This window comes from Anticarsia gemmatalis, chromosome 6 (assembly GCF_050436995.1).
Source record: "Anticarsia gemmatalis isolate Benzon Research Colony breed Stoneville strain chromosome 6, ilAntGemm2 primary, whole genome shotgun sequence".
NCBI lineage: Eukaryota > Metazoa > Arthropoda > Insecta > Lepidoptera > Erebidae > Anticarsia > Anticarsia gemmatalis.
Window position 1 is genome coordinate 10,666,907 of NC_134750.1, and position 24,815 is coordinate 10,691,721.

The following is a 24,815-nucleotide window of genomic DNA, read 5'->3' on the forward strand; positions in this document are numbered from 1 at the left end:
TATCAATGATTGTTTACTAATAATAAATATTGCCACGTTATCGTATTTGTTTATGTAGTGATTATTATACAAAACGAACTAAACCGAATTTGCCGGGTTTATTGTTTTGAACTTTGTGTATTTAAAGGGCAAAAGTTCTTAGACCCCAAAACAATAATATTATTGGTTTTTCTAACTTAATTAAACTTCAATCGATGTTATTTCCCTTGGGTTTATTGCAATTTATTTAAATAAACTACATTGCGGTCTGTACTGCCAGTTTTATATTGAGGATACGCAACAAAAAACCCTGGCTTCCTAATATGGGTCACTATGACCACAAACTTTTCGAAAAATCTCGAAATATTGTCATTAAAATGTGCCTCACTATATCTCACGGAATTTTTCTCTCTTACTCAACAATAACAGACTAAATTGTACGCAATTTTATTGTAGTTCAAGATCCATGACCTCCATTCTCGTTCCATAGTAATGAGCCTGCGACTATGTAAGGAATACTGGATGTTACTGAATATTTAGAATACGCGAACTAATGAAAAGCATTCAGATGAGGTCGGAAATATGTGCTCATTTAGCCAAGAACGTTTAAACAGTCGGCAGGTGGGCTATTATCTTCCTTCTGAGGCAAAATGATTACATAACCATGTGAAAATGTTTGTGCACACAATTAGCACCCGTATGTAGGTATGAATGCGATTTTTAATTGTTTGTATGTATTGCTTTCCTTGTCTATCACATAGACAAATAATGTTTATAACTAGTTTCGTGTACAATCAAGATAAAACAATTAGATTGCGTAACATTGAAAGAGTTCCTTGATAATTGTTGCAGAATTCAATGTAACGTAACGTGAATAAAATTCGGCGTAAATTAAATGATAAGGTATTATGAAATTTTGTTCTAAGGACTGTTCTGTTGCTTTTCGTTGTAATTACTAAATGCTGTACCGAACTGGCAATTTATAATAACAAATGTATTTACGACAACTTCATTATTAATTTATCTTACCGCAAATACATTTGAATTTCAATCAGCTTGCTTTTCTTTATGTATCTCTTCTTTACGAAGCTGATATACGAAAATGCTATAACTATTTCACACTCAATTTTCTTAAATTGCGTATACAATACCAACAAATAGGAAGAGATAAAAATCAAAGTAGTTCGAGTAAATCATGAATCATTCTCTAACTTTTAAATTACCAGCAAATATTTCAAAGCAAAGACCTTCAAAAGAAATCAAGTATATGATTGCCTCGAAACATTTTTTAAATGCCTAATGAACGCCAGCCACGTAGTTTCCGACTACCGGTACTAAACCTTCAAAAGAAATAGCACGGCATAAGTTAAACACAGGTTAACCTAGTTTAGGAGTCAGGGTCATAACACAATTATTAACAGTAGCCAGGTAATTAAAAGCATGTGTAGTGATAAGGGTTGGGACGAAAGGTCACGGATTAACTGCTTTTGATATGTAGGAAGCCTGAAGCTGATATGTTTTGGTAGAGTGGAGCAATATTTGTGTTAGAGACTTGAATGTTATGTTGAAATCTAACGTATCGGTAACAATAATTATCTTCATCTTTTCGTCCAATTTATACATTTTAATGTTCTTGGCATGACATGTCTTGTTGTTGTCTAAATGATTTTATTTCACTTTGTATAATTTTGTAAACTTATTTGTTGTTTCTCATTTCGTACAATACCTAATGGACTTTTAGCTTATTGTAGACTCTGCTGTAGTGTGCGTAGTCGCCGTTTCGTGCTATACCACTTAACTGTTGGCATTAACAGTGATTTTAAATATTTCCCTCTGATTATACCGGTGTTTACGTACTTACGAAGCATGTAGCTATCTGTAATGAGTGATGGACCGCAGCTCACAGCTTCCGGCTGACCGAACATTGTTTACGTATGGAGAGTCAATCTCTGGGTGATAAATGTTTACACATCGGCTACCGTTCGTGTCTCGGAGAGCACGTTATGCACGCCCCAATTGTTTATCAACATTACATAATGGCCGGACATTTTATAGCCTGAAGACTCAGCTAATTGTTAAATAGAGCCACTTGACAGTTTATTACTCGTAAACATTTATGATCGCAATCATTTAAAACTGGCGAGTAAATATTTCAAAGGATGATTGAGTACACAGCAGTAGTAATATGTAGTAGTTATTATCAACATAATTGTCATTGTTGAAGATAAACCAAGCGCCCGAAATCCGGGGTAAACTCCCAGTACACATTCCCGTCAATAACAAGATAATTCATAGAATGAAACATGTTTTTGTGTACATGCTCTTTATCTGATACGTGTAAAACCCCTTTTCATAAACGTTTATCCTTTTGATATTCAGTCAACGGTACAGTCGTATAACTATCACCGTTTATAATAATGTATGTGCATTATGATGTTCAATGTTTGCCAAGAGCTTGCAACTGGTGTCGTTATTGACCTGTTTTGTAGGTAATATTACTCAAGAGAAAGCTTAAGTTGCTAGATGAAAGTTGTCAATGTCTCTCGGTGGATGTCATTTGAGATATATTAGTTCTTGTTTCATCAGAAAAATATGATATCTTGCTGCTTTATAATGCTGACGATATCGTTGCCAATGTACAATTGTAGTTTTGCAAAGATATTTTTATTTACTTTCTACTTTACGATATGCACTTGTCATACAAATTAGTCCAAACCTTAAATTTCTTTCTTAAATCCCTAAAGTAAAGAATGTCGAAGTGAAGTCAAAATACAAAATATTAAATATTGATCATCTTTCTTCTTCATAAAATACATCAAAAATAAATATGCTGTTTGAAGCCTCAGTCCATTTGTATCATAAACGATGCTCTACCAATGTCATACATTTCGTCTGCATTTTATTATTTAGGAGGCCGTGAGCAAAACATATGGCTCTGTGTTCTGCTCCGAAAAGTGCCCCATTTGTTTTTGGCATTCACCGTGAGAATGTTCTAAAGGATTGCATCAATAAGATTTGTAGCAGTCACCTACCTGTATACTAATAACTTTGAATTGCAATCTAGAATTCGAGTCAAGCGTTGGCATTTGGTTAGGCCATTTCCTCAGGTCGACATGCTAATTTATTTTCATCTGTTACGTATGTTCTAGAATAGTAATTTTGATACTGACAGAATTAAATTTGCGTAAAACTTTTGAACGCTGACTTTTAAACACCTTACTTGAAGTTTGGCTAGAGACAGCCAAGAATAGAGTAAGAAATTTTGAGGAAAACCAGCTAAAACAACTTCTGATATTTTATATTCTTGTAAAATAATACTAATATTGATATCACAAAATGAAGGAAAGGACACTTGAACCCGGCAAAGGAAGCAAAAACGTAAAATAATCAAACGAGGAAAGATGTGCACAGTTCAAAGGTGAAGCCGTTTGCCGCCTATTCAACCAAAAAATTCCCTATAATTTCATGACCTATATACATTCAACTGTGTATCTAACCTTGATATTCCACTTTTCAGTTTCTAACGGCACTAACGAACATTGGGCGTCGTCTCGCCAGCGTCGCGGACAAGGAGCGGCGGAACGGCCGTCTCAGGGCCGAACTGGCCACGTTAGACCTCAACCTGCCCGCCAGGGTGTGGCTCCCACTACATCAAAGGCCGCACTATGTGTTGAGGATACCTCCCCATGCGGCCGCCGTGCTCAATAGCAAGGATAAGGTGAGGCTTATTTTATTATATCTATTTGTAGACTTTACCTGTCATTCTGTTTTAATCCGTCTTTAAGTGCAACAAGGAAAATGTATTTGTGTTAAACAGATATTCTTCGAAAAGCTTCTGTAAAATGCAGTACTTTCTGTACCTTAAAATTCGTACGAACTCGTTTGTAGACGATGTATAAAATATTTCCTTAAAAATCTCTATTTTGTTTAAAAGTTTTTATTATTGAGTTGTATCTATTTGTGCCTAGTACGAACAAAATTAATATGACTACTTCAAACAATATTTTTCTATTTACGAATTATCCTGGTTTTAAGTTATCATTTGTATGGATGAATGCCTACAAGGATTTACCGCTGGAAACAAGTTTCGTAATACGACCAATTGTGTTTTCCTTCGGGTAATTCCCAGTAGCTCAGAATCTAAAGTCATGTCATGTACCTCTCTTTGCATATGATGTAACCTAACTGGCGAAATGTGGGTGTAAAATGGTTAGACAGGACCGTTATTACGTAATGTAAATAGAAATCTACTATGGGACGAAAATAGAATTAGGCTTGATGTACATATGTATTCTTTACTTGTTACCCGGTCTAACTTTTCACGCATTTACACTACTTTCTATCAGCTAAATATGCTTGTTATATTCATAGATAAGCTTCCAGGACAAATTCTTCAACATAAAAATATATAATGGGTCTTAAAAGCGATTGAAAATTAAAAGTTAAGAAACATTATTTTTACTCGACGTTTCAATCGTTTCAATCGTCGATTTGCAGCCACTGTAGTCACGGGCTGACTGTTTTTTACATAATTTAAGGAATCTGTATCAAAATCAATCGAGTCGTTTTGAACAAGTACCTAAGCAATACAGACGAACGCGGTAGCGCTTTGTTTTATACTTACTATTCTAATCGATCGGTTATGGACAAACCCATGTTTACCGGTAGACAGGGAGGAGTTCCACTAATCGTTAAACTAAAATACGTAAACCATACTAATTGATATTTTAGATACATTTTCATAATAAATCATGTTGTTGATTGCTTGTAATTATAGGCCCGAAACTAATTAAGAGTATGGTATTAAGATTTATTTAAGTATCAATCTATTTCATTAAGTTTTATTGGAGTCATTGAAACGACTTCTAAAATAATGAATTGACTGAAGTTCAGTCTATTTGTTAAAAGAATTGTAACGTCTCTTGTCAAAGATTAATGTTTTAAGAATAAATTGCTGCCAGCAAATGACAGACATAAAGATTGTCACATTAAATATTTATCTCACTTTGCTCTTAGCCACACACTTATCCGAATATTAAGAGTGACAGCCCTAAATTAACATTACGACATGAACTTTGCTCAGGATTAAAGCCGAGTCAAAGGCATTTGATCAACTTTGACATTCGTTTCATCAGTTTTCGTACAAAATAAAGACTCCGTTTTCTATAAAGGAATGCCATTTTCGCAGTATTAGCTTGGCCTCTCATAAACGACTTTCTCTTGACCATGCCAAACGGTCATAGACAAGGTAAACTTATGAACTCTCCTTTAATAAACAAATCTCCTTTTTACGCAATCGCCTAATTAAAAGGGGTCAATGACTTGATTATAAACCGACTTATCCACAATCTGAGTGACCTTCGATTGTCAATTAAAAAAAAGATAAAACAAAACGCAATTATTTTTATTCCCGTTCTAATTTAATGGATGTCGATAATTTATTCTACTATTGTATTAAAAGTTAGAGCGTTATCTCAGGCCTGAAGGTCGTCTACCTTTGATTGTACGTTAGATATACGATTCACGATAGCTATTAGAGCTATTGAATGTGCTACGGCGTTCACACCGAACCTATTGTAGGTCACTAGCAATACTCGTTTTACAAAAAAAAACTAGGTTTATTTCCTAGTTCAATCGGGTTTGAATTTTCTTAAAATATTATACGGGTAATGTAAATATTTTGCCAGTTAAGTGCGTGTTATGATCCAATGTCCAAATAAAAAAACTTGTCTGGTCTCTCGATTTGTCTCAAGTGGACTTGCGAGTGTTCAAGGATACGTCATAATTTATAAAAAAAATATCTGCCAAACAACATCCCACTTGCCTATTCTAAGCAAAAAATTGTTTCCGGATTTTTTCAACATTACGTTTTGCTGTATTAGATTCAAATTGATGTTATGTTACATTGAACGAATGATGTTAGCCTACGCAAGCGACTCCTACGGTCCGATCAATACTGAAAGAAATTTAGGAAAAGGTTAAATAGATAATATTTATAGATTTAGTATGCCCTCTAAGCCTGGTTGTAAATTCGTCTATATGATATATAATTTGAAGTTTATATGTTTTTTTTTTCAGTTATATGGTTAGCAAAGTACAAGCTCTGCTTAGTTTGGAATCATATGACTGTTGTTGAATTGTCCAAATGTATTTATTTCCTTAAAATACTATCCCATTTATTTCCTTAAAATAATATCTGTCCAATGTTTTTTGCGTTATTTTAAACTACCTTTTAACTATATTTATATTTCGAATAAAGGATCGTGTGTAAATCAAAACCAACGGTCCATTTAAGCAACAAACGAATGAATAAACATATAAATGTTAAAACAAATTACTGCTTAATAACACACATATTAATTGATCGTTAGTCAATATCGTTTGCGAAATATAGTCTCGTTATTTTTCATAAGTTTAACTAGTGTTTAACATTTAGAAATTGCTAAAGATGTGAATATTTTATTTAAAATAGAGGTTAGTTCTCAACCAGTGGTATTACGACATCTGACTTATATTAGGGAATCTTAAAGAAAAGTAAGACCCGTTGTATTTTATTGATAATAGCTGACCCGCGCAACTTCGCTTGCGTCACCTAAGAGAATGAGTCAAAATTTTCCCCGTTTTTATAACATTTTTCGTTGCTACTCCGCTCCTAATGACCGTAGCGTGATGTTATATAGCCTATAGCCTTCCTCGATAAATGGGCCATCTAAAGAATTTTTCAAATCGGACCAGTAGTTCCTGAGATTAGCGCGTTCAAACAAACAAACAAACTCTTCAGCTTTATAATATTGGTATAGATATAGTTCAATACTGTCTGGTGTCGTATTTTTTCGATGACACACAGATGGTAGGCCGATCAAGTCCCTAACTATAGCCGTCTGGCTGGACTCAAGGCCGCTTTTACGCTATTTTTATGACTGGGTTTACTAAGTCGTACTGTATTGGATCTATGTAGATTGTTACTAAGATATTGGTTGAAAGTTTGGTACAAGGCTTTTGTTTAAAAAACTGAAATAGCTTTTAGATTAGATTAGAATAGGTTTCGAAAAAACAACAAACACATGCAGCAGAATACATACATTAATAAAGACATAATATATTATTACGCTTTTTCCCATAGGGGTAGGCAAATACCAAAGAACACCATTTGGAATGACCCTTACAAACTTCTCTTGCCTCATTCAGATCCATACATCTTGTCATAGTGCCGCAGAATAACGGCAAAAATAAGATTTACAATTCTTAATTATTCCTTTAAAACGACTTTTATTAGAGAGGAAATACAAAATAGCTTCTTAGCAAAGTCCTATTCTAAAACAGCGACATTGAGAAGAAAAGGAGCAATAATACTTAAATGTATATGTTACTGTAAAAGCCCGGACTGTGGTAGATCCTAAGATTTTCCGGTAAAACCTAAGATTTACCAACTCTCAATAGTAAAAGTCCGAACAATTCTTTTATTCCGAACTTTTACCTCTATTCACTTGGTAAATCTTAGGATATACCTCAAGGGCAAGTAAATGTAGCTAATATAAAATATTTTAATAGTTATAAAGAAGGAGTTGTCGGCAAACCGACATGGGTAGGTTAGGTTAGAAGGCTGAGGTGGGAGCGAGCGAAGCGAAGCTCCCACCTCAGCCTTCGTGGTTATTTTTTTTTAAACCACCCAGAAGGAGGAGCCCCGCGAAGCGGGGCTCCGGCGACATCTTCAAACTCTCATTATAACTATGTTACGGCATATAATTATATCCCTAGCAATATCATTATATTACGGCTCAAACACATTATAATATGACTTCATCAACTTTTACCGTGTCATTATGTAAATCCTAAGATTTGCCATTTAAATGGTGGTAAAAGTTCGAAATAAAAGAACGTTCGGACTTTTACCATTGAGAGATGGTAAATCTTAGGTTTTACCGGAAAATCTTAAGATTTACCACAGTTCGGGCTTTTACAGTAACATATACATTTAAAGAAAAACTGACCGTGAGACAGAAACTATGCATTTGATCTATGTATTATTACAATAATGTTGTATGAATGCAGCTGTATAAATCATCTATATTGTATATCTTTGTCTGTTTTTATCTTGTCTGTGATGCGAATGTTTCCGTTCTATAATCAACAAGATATTGTCATGTGTGTGACTTTTCTTATGGGATATAAGATGTCAAAGAAAAATTGTTAGATTTTACTAATAAAAAACTATGATGACACCAATACATAACTTTTATGAAACGAAAGAGCTGTTAAATTATGAATCGTGTGATGATGGGTCATCTTGCTTTCGCTTATTCCTGCCAGGGTTTCGTGTGACATGATTATTCTCGGTCAGAATGACCCTTAATTTCTTATGATAGGACCATATAAGTGGTTTGCATAGAAAACACTGCCGTGCAAAATTAGGGACTGTATAATTTTTTCCCCGAGGGTCAATTTCGACCCGATTCAGGACAGAAAACGTCTAATTATTCAATCCTTTTGTACCGTATTTGCATAGAAAGGACACACTTTAAGTTACGTTGTTACAAAATTATCTGGACGATAATTTATCATCACTGATATTGTATTACATCTTAAGCCTCTTATATGCGATAGTATAATCAGATTTATCTTTTTGGTTTTAATTTACATCGCGTAGAAAGAACAATGTACATAACATTAGGTATTTGTACAGTGAATCAGTTTTTCACTCATGTATTATAATATTTTTGTATTCTATACGTTTGTTAGTTTTCCTTGTCGGTGTACAGCCATTGTTTGCAGTTATTTCCCTAAATAAGCGTATAAGTGCATTCGGTACATAGGTATTACGTTATTGTTTTCAATAAATATTGTTTATTTTCATAACTTGTTTTCACTAAACCGCAGATAGTTTTGTCATTTCTAAATACGCACATTATAAATAACAAGTTAGAAATACAACAAATATCATCAATGCATTTTCTGCCACAGTATTCATCCATTGAATACACAAAAGTGTTAATAAGTTGTGTAAGCACTCTTTAACCGACTAGTACGCAGTTTAAAATAGGCTATAGGAGGTAAAGTCTTGAAATGAGTTTTTTTTTCTCAAATATCTATATTTATATTTCTTCTTCTACCTGCACTAAGATATGCTAGGAATGTATAACATAACCAGCATACTTCACTGAACGGTCGTATGACGTAAAGCATAAGCATGAATCCATAAAAAAAATCTATAATTGCATTGCACACAATCCTATATACATCGAACGTACTAGACTAGGCATAGGAGAAATATTCCAGCTAAATACACGTTGACAATGAAACCTGATGCGGCGTTTATCCTCTTCATTTAATAGTCTGTTGCACACGGGAAGTAATTGGTAGGCTTTACCTCAACCGAGATCACAGTACTCGAATACACGTACTCTATTCATACCCTTTGCAACGTTCACGGCCCGACGAGGCCGCATCAAAGGCGGATTACATGGATTTCCTCACGTTTCCCTTCACTGTTAAACTATTCACCATTCATATGTTTTGTAATGTATGTTTACTAATTAGTCCAATTAAAACATTTTTATCACTATCTCTAGTGATTATTATGATACTTTTGACATGAACTTCCTCAATTATGTCGGTCACTGTCAACAACTAAATGTACTGCGAATGGTATTTTTTGTTCCACTTTTTGATGGTGACAAAAAGTTAGTTCCCACGGAAAAAGACTTGAAAATTGTTCTATAGGTAGGTACCATATTATCTCGTGCATCTCCATTAGATGGATTTGCTAATGACTTGTCTGTAATCCTTTAAAATAAAAGCGGGCTCAAAGGCTATCAAACGGACTTTATAATTTAGATTTCAAATTCTAGCAACCAATTCACTATCCATTTTCTATTACTATTCGTTTGACCAGAGGATTAATTCTAGAATATTCGTTAGCAATCTACTTAATCCAGAATCATTAGGATCAAAATCGTTTAGTTTTGAGCGATGTTAGATATTCTCGCCTTTAGCCATGCAAATTAACTTGAAAGATATACTCTAGAGTAACAGCATACTCTTCTTTATCACGAAAGGAGAGAATATTTTATAATTTTAAATACGTAGGTACATAAAAGTTAAAAGTGCCTGAATAGAGCTCACAACGCCATGTGAGACTTTTCAACACGTGCATTCAATCTAACGCAACATATCGATTGCATGATAGAAATACAACAATATTCGATAAACGATTCTGAAGTATTATGCTTGAACGATATTGAATAAGAAATTGTAACGCTACTATACAATCTGATAAGTTTTAAATAACGCTAGTTAATGACCATGAAAATGGGAAAGGAATTATTATGTTAGGTACACGTTTTTCTACGATAGGTCACGTTTTTGAAGGTTTTATAAAGCTCTTGTGCGAGGTAAAATAGTAATATTAGGAATGCAGGGTACATACTTTCCTTATACGTTATTTGCATATTTTGTTCATCAGCTTGATGTAAAGTTCTTACCTTCATACATTTTGTCAGGAAACGGATCTTAAATCGCAGACAAGTTTATACTGACCTACATTTTAACTACCAAATGTTTTGACCAATTGAGTCGTGATAGGTTGCCAAATCAAAAACAATCAGTGCCACTGTTCCACTTCTATTCATTGCAGTTGACATTATTTTATCTAAACAAGCAATCTCATATTCAATAGACCATAACTGTTAATTACTAGACAGGAATAACGCAGAACAAGGATGATTGATATAGACAGGGTACTTAGAAAGATAGAATCACAGAAATTGTTAGACGGGTTTATATTTCTGTAATAAGAAACAGGCTCGCCCTTTCATGGGACTAACATTATTAATGGCTAAACGTGGGAGTATTTCATACACCTCTACCTGCACCTACGCGTATAATAGGTGTGATATTATGTATGTAATAAGATAGAACATGCAACCTTTCAAGGTAGCCTTAACAAGCTTATAACGGTAACTTTACAATGATTCATACTTCGACTATAACTGCATTTCTTCTTTCACAGGCTCCATACATAATGTACGTGGAAGTACTAGAAACGGACGGACATGAGCCGCTTCCCCCTCGTCTGCTACCCCCCGCGCCGCCCGCGCCTCACTCCCCGCCTATCCGACATACGAAGAGTGAAGAGAACTTAGTACCGGAGTGGCCAGCGTTAAGCCTTTACTCGGGCTTAGATGATGTCGATGCAGGAGACTGCTGGAGTCATGATGATGAGGAACTAAGCACGCAGTACTCACACAGAGCGCCTGCGCCGGATAGCTTGTCACAAGTAAGTACTGTTTAAGTAAAAATTGGCTTATTCGATGGTACTAATTATGAAATTAGGCTGTGAATCCAGTGAATTGATTCTTCTTCTTTTGGAGGACAATCCATCTCGTAGGTCCAGAAGACTTGATAGGTTTCGTCTAAAACAGTTTCATTCAACTTCAATTATTTTGAATATGGTTGGATTTTCTGTTTTAGTCAGACGTCAAACCAATGTATGATCCATAAGTTTGTTGCACAATATGCGTGATATATCAGTACTAGCTTAACATAACAGATAATTATTTATTACATATTTCACATGTAGAGTTGTAGACATTCGGTATATACTCGTGGCGATTAATTCACATTAGTGCGAGAAGTGAAGCGATCGTTCCAATTCAAGTATATTGCTATAAACAATTGATTACTAACTAATTATTGCATTTAAAGTACTCATTTGTAACGAAACAGGTTTGAGGTCAATGTACTGTTAAAATTGAGCAAACGGTAAAAACAATGCATATTCGGAAATAAAGAATCTATCTAAAAAGAAGTTGCGTGGGACTTGAAATTGATGGACATAAAAAGGTACACATAGCTAACTCTACTCACTGTTCGGTAAAACTATTAGTCATCTTTGCTGTGAGGGCTGAAGAACGGCGAATCGTTTCGTTGTATTTCTATAGAAAATCTCGGGATCCCGCGGGATTGATATTTCTGATCGCGAGGGATCTCGAGTTGACGATCTCGAGTCGGGATTGCATTCCCTAGACACAACATTATTTCGGCCAAATTGAAGTAAGTATTCTATGGGTGTGATAGTTGTTTGGAGAAGTCGAAACACTATTCAGGTGATAGAAAACAACAACACACTTGGCAGAGCAAGATAACTAAGCACTATTTAAAATGTATAATGTGAATTAAAATACATAAAGTAAAGGAGTCGATAAAGATGTAATAATGGCCGATATTTGCGAGGTATCCAATAAAAACTAAAACGTTAAATATGTTAGTTTACAAATTTGGTTACATCGCGAATTTATTGCACACGACACTATTTTTTCACAAGTCGCATGCAAATGCCGGCACACAATCCTAGTTGAAAACCGGAACTCTCAGTAAACTAGTTAGATACTTAGATATACATCTCATTGACATATTACATAGTTACATTCTAATGATTATATTATCTGTTTGAGTTCTCACGACGAAGAACTGTAAGCTAAATAAATATTATAAGTCGCTAACGTAATTAATATACGTCTGGTTTCAACCACCTTTAAAGACATGTGTATGCAACAGACTTGTAATAAATTGATCTACTATACAGCGTGATGTATTTAAATCATTATGAATTGATCAACGATACAGGTCGGTGTTTTAAAATCATAATAATTCGAATTAAATTTCACTGCACTTTCTCTACTCAGGTACCATATTCAATCATTATTTTTATGAAATCGACTTCACAGAATTAGACCTCAAAATAAAAAGAATGAACAAAAAATTACTTCGCTCATAATTCTGCCAAGTCACACTTGTATAAAAACGTCCATTACTTTCTTTGTACAGAATATATGAATAGGTAACACTAATTACAAAAGAAATTCAAAGCAGCTTTCCCAATCTTACTTAAGATTTCATAATTAAAACATTATAATATTCAAAATGTGGAAATGGCATTGCATAAAAAATATATTACACTGAATAATTAAAGTTGCTATATACTTTTCTCCTCCTTGGTAGGTGTAGGTATATCATTTTTATATAAGACAATATGTTTGATATTATATGAGACTAAAGGACGAAAATAAGATGATTTTTTAGTGCTAGTCCAGGAGCTTTAGCGTCCTACGCCAACAGTCGTAAAATATATAAAAAAATATTTAGTCATTCTTTTGATCTTTATAATACGCTAAAATGCGAATGACTATGTTGGTATTTACGTCGGGAACGTCCAATCGTCCGGGTTAATTTCGTCGGGAATATCCCGAGTGAAATCTGAAAATTTATTGTCGGGTAACCCCCGCTTAGGGATTGTTATTCAACCACTGAAATTTCTATTTATAACACAATAATTGCACATTCTTTGATACAAAACAGATGTTATTTGAAGGATGATTCTATCAACAAAAACCATGTGATTTTATCACAGTAAGCACTAACAAAAACAACAATTAAACGTATTATATCCAACAATATCTGGTGATTACGCGAAATATGCGGTTATTACGGTAAATTATTATAGTTTTGTCGGTGTTTTAACGTTACGCTAATTAGTTTTTCCTGCTATCATCTTTGCCCTTGCAGTAACATCATTAATATGCGGAGTTAGTAAAAATCTTAATTGCGTATTACATGCAACTTTATGGGGTACATGACTATAATTTGAACATAGACGATTGCATTAGCGTGCTAATGTTTCCTGTGTCACAAGACTATTACTTTCTGTTGAGACTGCAACGTTCACTCTAACGGATATAAAACGCGAACAAAGTTTCGTAAGATAAAGAGTTGCTCTTTTAGATACATATTAAAAGAGCAATGTGTTTGTGAAAAGATTTTTTAGCTGTTGGATACAGAATTTAATCGTTGAAGCTCGATAAGATATTTAACCAGAATCCGTTACCTTTGCTTTTAACTACTTCAATACTTTCTGGTCGTAGTAAGGTATGATTCTAGATTTTATTTATTTGATACCGTTAATAAGTATTACGTTCAAATGGTAGCTAAGCTTCGTTATATTGGCCCTATCGGCAGTATATAACTTTTAATTAAGATTATTTTATAAAAGCACTTGCACTGTAAAATAACCTCATCTCTTCATCGTCATAACTGGACACGCTTGTCCATTATAAATTCAAACAAATTGCATAATCAAGTTACTTGTTAACAGTGTCTAGTTAACGGACTTTTCCCCACGTAGTATAACTTAATTATAAAACTAAGCGTACAAAGCCGCGGGGGACTGACGCTCTATGAAAACATTTATAACTTTTAATAACCTGTATTTTGTGCAGGCACTTAAATAACGTCAAGTACTTTGCTTGTCTACTGTCTTACTAATTGCGTTCAAACATTTAAGCACTGATTAGTTGTACTGTGTTTTGTCACTTTCGATCAAATTTGTAACTGTATGTAAGTGAAAAACATGACACACTTGTATCAGAGTTCGGCGGTATGATTAGATCGTTTTATTGATCCGAAATGTGTCATATAACTAATGAGATCTAATAAACAGCATTTTGGCTTAAGCTACCTTTAAACATAACATTTTCTATTACTTTAGCGTGGATCTATATAAAACTTATCTTGTTTATTTACTTTGTAGTGATAACTGTATTCAAATATCGCTTCTTCTATAACAATGAATTATACAGACAATTTTATTCTTAAAATAATCGCATATCAAGTTGTAATATTCTGAACTCGAGCTCATATCAGCTAACAATAGTTCGTGACGTAATAAAGTATAAATCATAAGACGATGCGACTGCTTCCTTCCAAAGAAATATTGCTACTTAAGATGAATGGATCAATATACTTCTATTGTTACGACCCTCGTTAGATAGGTTATTGATACCTAGTAATATTTTAAGCAAGGTAATGTTGTATGGGCGGACAGAAGCGATTTTTATATTAAAAAGATAAACCTAATCGCGAAATTACTTAGTGTAGGCGTAATGGCAGTTTGTTATTGAATAGAATATTGTGAGTTGTATTACTCACAACTCACAATATTTTTGGTTACCTGCCTGTCTTTTTTACCTGAGTACACAATACAGTTTACCAAACTTTCATATCCGTTTCAACAAATGTTAATACGTGTGCATAAGGTTTGCCGTCAGCTTTGTGACGTCACGAATCGTTACGCTATGAATACAGGGCTAATGCGGGAAGCAAGCGGGTATAGGGGACGGGGTGTCATCGGCAAACCCTATATGCACGAGTTAGAAATTCCATTGTACAGTTCCACAATAGGACAAAGTTTATTATGTGTGCGCACATCAAATACTCATTTTTCACATTTCTTCTTCTATTATGTAAGTTCAACAAAACGTACTCCGTATAATAGGTTTTATTTTTTACTATGAGAAAGATTCGAAACTTAATGATGTAACATTAAGAATGGTAATAGCGGTTAATTTCAAAAAATAGTTGCGCGTCTTTGCAGAAATAAATCTAAAAGATTGGCTACTTTTTACGTAGAATCCAACATCTATTTACGTATATTTTTTCAAAAGCGTAATCGGTGTCTTTATAATAATGACAACAGCTCTCATCATGCAGTGATTTGAGGAATTTTACATAGATTTGTATTGCGTTGTTATTATAATCGGTTTATCGCTAACGTGCTAGTTTATGTCTGGAAAAAATCACAAAAAAAATATTGCAGGTGGTGCTTCAATAAATCAACTTTTATACACTCGTTAGGGTTAAGAATGCAATTAAAAATATTTATTATACAGCACTAAGCATTCAGTCTAGAAGCGGTTCTTTAGACCTTAGGATTTTATTACTGTGGCACATAAAAATATGTAAATCTCCTTGGCCCGTTTTCTTCTAATGGTTCGCACTAAGAGTGGACAATGACCGGTCATTTAGTTTTTGTACCGCTGTTTACCTAAACACGTCTCATTATATTCTTATAGTGTTACTGATCTTGAGAACGTCTTTGTTTTGACATTCTTCGAACAAAAACATCCCGAAATCATTATTCAGACGTCGTATAATAATTAAGCTGCAAAAATCTCGAGTTTTTTTTATCCAGCGAGGTTTTTCAACGGGGGTTTTTTAGATTTCTTTGTCGTTATAATTATGGTTTGTTTGTTCGCGTGTCACGTTGTATACCATATACATGCAAACGTGGCTTTTGAACACTCGTTTTGTTATTTGACTTTTTGTAAATACTGTCGTATCACGAATTGTTTTATTTTCATTATGGTCTGAAATAACATGTTTTAAAGTTTACACTCTCGGGCTGCATGCATAATAATCACGCATTGTTTTGATGGGAACTAAAAAAACATACCGAGCATATTTTTTTTACTTTGAAAGATGTGTACACCTGTTTTGCTTTATCCACATTGAGCAGTTAAAGCCTTCAAGTCTTCAAACTTCTTCAATTTTACCCAATTTCGAATCCTTCACATCATGAAACTCTATTTAAATCATGTCCACATTCAAATCTGACAACGCACAGGTACTCTTGCATATTTAATGCTACTTACATAGTTACTGTGCGAAAAATTATCAATATAAGGTCTAGGTATAAGAAAGAACAAGTTATTTTGTAATGGCAACTATATACATAATCTACTAGACGTTAGTGCTGTTATTATGTCAGTCACTGTCTCACTGTCAAATAAATTACAGAAAGATTCATGAACATTGACGTAATAAGAAGTCATAAACAAGCTTACATCATTACTAGCAATTAAATGTTGAATAATAGGCTACACACTGTATTTAAAGACTTGGGAATGCCCGTATAAAATCTGTAACTAAGGACCGGCTACTGTATATTTCTTAAATAGCTTATCAGATTCATACATTCGTGATCACTTACCCCCGGTTTCTGAGGTACATTTAGCGGTAATTTATCTGTTCAATAGCGTTAAAACTCATAATTATAAAAAAAACGCTATTTAATAGATAAACTACCGCTAAATGTACTCAGAAACCGGGGGTTAATCAAGCAAATAATAATATATTAACTGACAGTTATTCATATGCTGTGAAACTGGCCCTGAATATTACACACATTATGTGATTTTAAGATTTTATACAAACTATACAAAGGTCAAAGTTCGTTGGAAAAACTGATAATGGCTTTGTTACTAACGACACAAAGGAAATAAATAGGCATAAATGTTATATGAAATTAAAACGTATTATATCGTATGCAATTAAAACGGTCTATTACGTCATCTTTTATCTGCAGCTAGGTTTGAACGGTTGCTCAGATTTTGGCTTCCCTAATTTAAAACTCACTTCACTGAAAGACTACGACAGCGTTCATTTTATTTGTGACCGACGTTAGTCTTTTCCCACATCCCTTATTACACAACGATGCAATAAAAATACAAACTAACGGTACATCCACGATGCAACGTTCCTTCACCATTACTTCAATTAACCATAGAAAAGCTCACAAAGTAACAACAAACATATAATTAGGAGCAGTTTCCTATGGAAACTCGTTGCACAAGCGCTAATTGCACAGGAAAATGAGACGTGCACTATAATTTTAACGTGCAATTATGTACGGAGATAGTTACCTGCTAGATAGTATACCCTTTCACCTGAGGGTTCCCAACTTTTATAAGAAAAAATGTTACTTATATTATAAATGCGAAAGTTTGCGAGGATGTATGTTGGTTACTCTTTTACGAAAAAACTACTCGCCGGATGTTAATGAAATTTTGGTACACGGATAGCTTATAACCCGGATTAACATACTGGAATTTTTACCCCAGGAAATCTTTTCAAGTAAGTAGAGGAAAGAAATGAAGAGTATGGACATATGAAAACGTTTGATTATTAAAATATTGATTTAGGTATTTTTGGTACTTTTTTCGGCACAAGCTTTTTGGTAACTGTGCGAGTCACATACTAAAAATTGTGTCAAATAGTGTCCTCTAGTATTCAAAATTATAGAGTACGTCTATGTCATTTAGAATACAATATCCTATTTTAAAGTACGATTGGCAACCCTACACCTGACTTATACGAGGTGGTTGATGGAAAGCTAACGTTTTATGGCTAATTCTTGTTAATATTAGTTAATGTTTACATTGAAAGTTGACAAGAAACATTACGCTTTCGATTAACATGTTCCATGGGAAAATGCTCTCTCTATTTCCTAACAAACTTGTCCATACTATCTCGTTAACTATATAATTATTGGTATTATAATTTGTTTTAGAACTAGATAAGTTACGATATTTTCTGCAATGAAAAGGAACGGCAGAAAACTTAAGGATCGATCGCTGTTAATATTTTAACCAACTTCCAAAAAAGAAAGAAGTTCAATTAACCGGAATCTTTTTTATGTATGCTTACCATATACTCCGTCAATTCGACACCGATTTTTAATTTTTTTTTTGCTACATGTCTTTGAACTATAATAATCAGTTGATATTTCTTCTCTATATTTGACACAAGCCAGACAAACAAGCTTCTGTGTTTGCAAAGAGATGACACAGAACCTTTATTTGGTCATAGCGACGCTATAATTAATGATTGATTAAAGTTTTAACGAACCATTGCGAACAAAAACTTAGATTTATTACGCTTTGTTTTAAAAAGAAAAATTAACTTGGCTAACTAGCTCAGACATAATAGATTATCCAAATGACCTCTAATCAGAACTTGAGATTTTAAAGCCAATATCAATACTGAGATGACTAATTGTTATGGTCGAACAACACCAAGGTTTTAGGAGGTAACGCGCAATTTATTAACGTATTTTTTTTGTGTGTGTCTCTTGTCTCTATGAATGTGGAATGAAGCATATAAAAACTGGGAATTTCCTTCCTACTTCTGTTCCCAGTTGTCACCCCGGGGTGACAGTGTGGAGGGGACAACTGGGAATATACCAGAAAAGCTAGTGATTACTTGATATTTTTCTTAATTATAAATTTAACTGTTATTTATTTATAAATGTAATTTCTAACCTTTAATTTTCAACCGCGTTTAAGATCCGTTGCAATATATTATAATGTGCACAAGTCGCGAGAGTTTAAAATCGTTACCTTTAGTTAGATCGAAAAGCAATAAATAATTTTTATATTTCTTTCTTCTCCAGGTGTCAGCAATATCAGCGCTATCAACGTCATCATGTGGGTCCCGTGACTCAGTGGCGGTGGGTGCGGGTGAAGTGCGCAAGCGACTGGTTGATGCGACGGCAGCGCCACCACCGAACGCTTTCAAACATGACCCTGCTGATCCTTCTGCTACAGCACTCAAGGTAATATTGATTTAATAAATATTAATTTTACGGCTTATGGATTAACCTGTGTGAGAAATAAAGGAGCTTGTATGAAAAATAATTAAGTCGAAATTGGACTCCCAGATATTCATATTTATAAGTCCGCAATATTTAAATTAGTTTGCTTTAGGATAAGTTTCGAATAACCTATTGGATATATAAAGTGTATGAGAAAAAGTGTGTTAAAATTCTACTACCCGGATATTAATTTATAACTTAGCAATTTTAAAGTTACTTTATTATATAATATTTCTAGTATGTACGTTAGAATTAAATTATAATTATTGTTAGCTGGTTTAATAAACATGTTTGTTTAATTAAAATCCTATTGTTTATCGCATATTTCTCACGATGCAACTTTTTACCTAGCAGTGGTGCTTAAAGTTAGACTAACGAAAATAAACTGTAAAACCTCATCAGTATTTGAACATAATTTAACAGCCTTATTATACAATTATGACTAAGTGAGACCAGAATATAATATAGGTGGCATAGAAATTTCAGCCAAATGTAATGTTATTTTCTCCCATATACTTCTAACGATTATATAGTCCAATAGACACCCAGGTTCCCCCAGATATTCCTTTGATTTCACAAGTTTATGAACCCGTATAATAAACCTTCAATTTTCATTCCAGGAATCATGGGAAAGCAAGCTCGCCCGCATGCGTTCATCGTCTCCATACGGGGCTCTCAGCGGTTGGCGGTTACTGGGCTGTATTGTCAAAGTGGGTGATGATCTCCGGCAAGAGATGTTAGCGGCGCAACTGTTGAGGCGGCTGCAGGCTGCCTGGGTCGCTGAGCGAGTGCCGTTGAAGCTCAGGCCTTATGAGATATTGTGTTTGGATAAGGAGTGCGGACTTATACAACCGGTATGTTTTATTAGTCTATTTCTAGAGCAGTATTGCTAAGAGCAGACTTGTAGCTCGATTCTTTACGACTATCGACTACCGACAACCGGCTAGCTATCGAGACATTTTGTATGAAAATCTGATCAGAGCCTGTAGCGGGCATCGTAGAAAATATTTTGGCAGTACATTTGAGACGTCAAACTCTCGAAAGTTGATAGTTCCGATTGTACATAATCGTGTTATATGTAATACTAAATACTAAGTTTCTGGGGTTTGTAGAGTAGTAGCTTACACAGTGTTGTCTCAACTGTAGATTGAATCTGGTGTTCATCTAAAGATTAAGTTAAAACAGCTTTAAGCTCCTCCTGACAATATTTTTTTTTTGTATTGAAACAAAATGTGTTGTTAAATCTGTTGACTAACAAGTTCTTTTATTTATTTACAGGTGTTAAACTCAGTATCGCTACATCAAATCAAGAAGCAGTCTGGCAAGTCACTCCGCGCGTGGCTGGAGCTGGAGCACGGTCCGCCCAACAGTGAGGGCTTCCTACGAGCACAGAACAACTTCGTAGAGTCCGCCGCTGCTTATGCACTCACTAGCTATCTGCTACAACTTAAAGACCGGTATGTATTTAATCAAATAATGCATTTGATATTGATTAACTCTGTGGTCTGTGTTTGAGTATGCATATGCAGATAAATAAGTTCCAAGTTTGATCAAGTAACATCTAGTTTGTACAGCTCGCTTTTTATTGCATGGATCAATTCATAATAATCGGGTAGAAATAGCGGTATTTTGATTTACCCCTGTGTATACCTTCCGAAGTTGGGATTTAGCGGCGTCTTAAGATAATAGAAAAAATATTGCAGCTTATTTTAGTTAATGTCATAAAACTTATTACCTACTAATTAATTGTTTGTGTATTGTTGCAGACACAATGGAAACATCTTATTGGACAGCGCAGGTCACATTATCCACATAGACTTTGGATTCATATTCTCAATATCACCCAAGAATCTAGGATTTGAAAGCTCACCGTTTAAGGTAAATAATACTTTCTTCAGTGACTACATACTTTGTCTTTAACTTAGTCTCTTATAATTAACTGACTTTATACAGTCTCTGTTATATGCGCGTGTGTAAAGATCACTTCTTCTGCGTTCATCGCTAAACAGTTGTCTGCAATTGATGGACGCGAAGAAGTAGACACAATTGAGTAACCGTATAAATAGTGTTGTTGTTTTTGGTTATGTATTATCTATGTACAAAACAAACATTAACCGTGTATGCTATTTATTCCACAGTTAACACAAGAGTTCGTAGAAGTGATGGACGGCGAGAACTCAGACATGTTCCAGTACTTCAAGATACTGATACTGCGCGGTTTGATCGCCGCGCGCAAGCACTGCGACCAGATCATACACGTTGTTGAACTTATGCGTATGGGTACGTTACAATTTACTATTTTGTTATTAATTTAAATGTGTAATGGGCTTATCCTCAAGTTACCTTACATTCAAGTCTTGTGACAAATTAAATATAGACTATATTCAGTATTTTTGTCTATAACACCATTGTATCAGTAGGTTACATGATTCGTTACTCTCAAACATTGATGGATAGCAAGTTTTTCTCAATCTTTCATCCTGAATTTTCTATGGCGACCACGTAGCCCTTGTTACCGTGTGGTATATGAAAGATTTTGTGGGATCTACTCTTCTAGATCTGACCTGATAATTGGTTCCCTTTTTATTTTTTGTCTACAAAACAGAATACTAATCAGCATTTTCTCTTACAGGCGGTCAGCTGGCGTGCCTGCGCAGCTCGAGCGCGGTGGTGTCGTTCCGCGCTCGGTTCCACGCGGGGCGCACGGAGCCGCAGCTGCAGGCGCTGGTCGACAAGCTGGTGCGCGACGCGCTGCACTCGCTGTCCACGCGCCTCTACGACAACTACCAGTACTACACCAACGGCATCCTATAGGGCTCCACTACCGACATATACACGTATACATACGGGGACTTGATAAGACACGGTCCGGTTACTAACGATTGCGGTAGAGACGTCGTCAATTTTTATTTAACGAGTTTCGTCAACGCCCTAGCGTAAATCAGAAGAGACTGGCGACCGAATACTGAAACTTTACTCAATTATAGTATAGAACACAAGCATGACTTAGAATTCAATGCTGTTTCAATATTCGTACATGAAAACTATACTAATCAATAGTTCGTAATCGTACCACCGGTTGAAACAAGAATTGTTGATCGTGTCCCCCGTATCGTAGTTTAAAAGTTATAATCACTATGTGTCTCCGTTATCAACCTTCAGCGTTGTGTTTTAGAATCGCTAGTTCTGTAACCGAAAGCACGGCGCTTGTTACCTTTCTCAATTGTGACGTTTGTACACATTATTTCAGTACATTTTGTCGTATTAGAGGCACTGTGTGAAATGATATTTAACTACAACTTTTGTCTTAGATTTTCTATTGTTAAGTTGCCGTGCTTAGGTATTGTAGTGCGTTGCATTACTACAGGTAATATGTGCAGTACATATTCTTTCATTGGTATACTGCTAAAGTTAAAAAGTAGTAAAACGGACTGATAAGAAAATGCAGTGCATATACTAACTGCGAACTCTAATAGATTGTTCTTGAAGGTTATTCACAGAACTGCAATTGTATTGACCGTTATTTATAGGCAAATACCCTTCCTGTAGGTAAATGTACCCTGTTCACAAACCCTTTGTTCAAGTTTGAATAGTTTTCATTGTTTTGCAACTTTATAACATCCGTACTATGAAGATACTGAGTACAAATTATGTTCTCGGTGCGTTTAGATAATTTGAATAGGAAATTGAACTACGGCTGTTATAGAGTTACTATACATGCTTATATAATCATTTACGCTAGACAATGACCCGTTCAATGAAATCGTTAGTTATATTTGAATGTGTTATCTCGCTATGAAAGAAGACATCAATCCATTATTGACATTGAGACTCACTTGCATTGATCACGTTGACATGTGAAACCTAGCTTACTTCACGTAGATTTTGTAATTTAGTGCCATAATCCGCTGACACGTGCTGTACCTTGCAAACTTTAGCCTTATTTGCTCAACCATTAACCACTTCGTCATTCATACGAATATGTTCGACCCGTCCACTTACGTAGAACCCGGTAGTGCTTTGTAAAAATAACAGATTGACAGATATAATATTTTCATGTATAAAAGTTACTGTGCGAATAGAATGTTTAAAAAAAAAACGAAAAAATATGTAAATAATAAAATGAAATTATGATAATTTTCGCAATGAGAAGACTGATTGTTCAGGCATGAAAAGTGGTCTAGATTTAGGTTTCTTAGCCGATTAAATTTAAGTTTTATCCTGTATGTACATTGGAGATAAATGAATGCGTAACGAATGTTTAAAATGCTGTTGATGACATGAATGTGGACACAAATGCCAAAGGGATGTGTAAAGATGGCATTGTTTTAGATGTTAATACTTAGTATAATGTGGAAATTAAAAATCTTATTGTTAATAAATGTCCAACGCTAGATAGACTCGGAGACACCAAAATAATTTAGGTGGATCTGTATAACAGTATAGACGTTTTTGAATTATATCAATGTATGTATGAAATATGGGGTTATTGTTATTCTGTGTTGTCTGGCCAGTGTCGCCACTAGATAGGTAATGGAACCAATATTATTGTACTATTAAAAATGAAGGAGTAAACGTTAATTATAAAATTATACCTCGTATCTTTGACATTACAACATCTCTAGGGTATAAAAAGGGAGTGAGAATGTTGCCAAATTTTTAACTATAGCACAGGACGAAATATTTTATATTTTTCGATCTGTTCACTTCGATTTTTCTCCTCAATTTTACTACACACTGTAATAATAAAATAGTCAATCTTTATGATGAATCAGTCGACGGTATAAATCGTTTATATCTATCAAATATCTGATTTTATATGGCGAGAATGTGTTAAGTCAAAAGATGATGTATATAACGTGCATTTTATTTTATGACTTCAATATATTTGGTATTTATATTTCTTGTATATTACGATAATATTAGTTTACAGTGTCAAGTTTTAATTGACATACATATTGTAATGTTATTGGTCAGTTTGCAGCTTAGATATCTTATGATTATTTTATCGCGCTTTTGTGAACAACAATTTGCAGAGTGAAATAATTAAGTTTTATACGCTAAGCGTTGAATTCTTTCATTGAATTCTCACAAATTTGTTATTTTCGGACATTCTCTAGTGAACTGACCAGCTACAGCGCTTAGTACTCATAATTTTGTATAAATTGCCTTTCAGCTTAAAGTTTAGCCTTAATCCAGATATTTATTACTATTATATTTGTGTGTGGGTGAACTATATGTCATTGGACTATTAGATAATGTGTAACTGACGTACCTTTAAATATTTTATTCAATATAGTCTCGTATTTGTTTGAAGTTGAAATTTATATATCTGTAAATAAATGTTTTCGCTTACGGTAAAATATTAAATTATTCTGTTTAAGAATATATTGCAAATGTCCGAAATAAGATACATTTCTCCTCGAAATTATTCGTTATTTATCATCGTGTACAGGTAATTGTAAGTAGGTACTCTAACATCTATCGTTTATCTTAATTTTTTAAATATACATAATCATGATTTTTCGTCTGACTTTCATTTTTGTCCTTGAATGTCCAAAACTACATGTCT

At 34.4% G+C, this 24,815-nt stretch overlaps 1 protein-coding gene across 2 annotated transcripts in view; it reads left to right on the top strand.

The window, feature by feature from the left end:
* The window catches only part of fwd (phosphatidylinositol 4-kinase beta fwd), a 52,416-nt gene extending 27,647 nt beyond the window's left edge, over window positions 1-24,769 (top strand). For both annotated transcript variants that reach the window (XM_076115718.1, XM_076115719.1), the window contains exons 3-10: window positions 3,497-3,697; window positions 10,988-11,254; window positions 19,043-19,204; window positions 19,864-20,097; window positions 20,522-20,700; window positions 21,010-21,121; window positions 21,382-21,523; window positions 21,876-24,769. In XM_076115718.1, the coding sequence (XP_075971833.1) occupies window positions 3,497-3,697; window positions 10,988-11,254; window positions 19,043-19,204; window positions 19,864-20,097; window positions 20,522-20,700; window positions 21,010-21,121; window positions 21,382-21,523; window positions 21,876-22,057 (1,479 nt within the window). In that variant the 3' untranslated portion in view covers window positions 22,058-24,769. The remainder of the gene's footprint in view (window positions 1-3,496; window positions 3,698-10,987; window positions 11,255-19,042; window positions 19,205-19,863; window positions 20,098-20,521; window positions 20,701-21,009; window positions 21,122-21,381; window positions 21,524-21,875) is intronic.
* The last annotated feature ends 46 nt before the right edge of the window (window positions 24,770-24,815 follow it).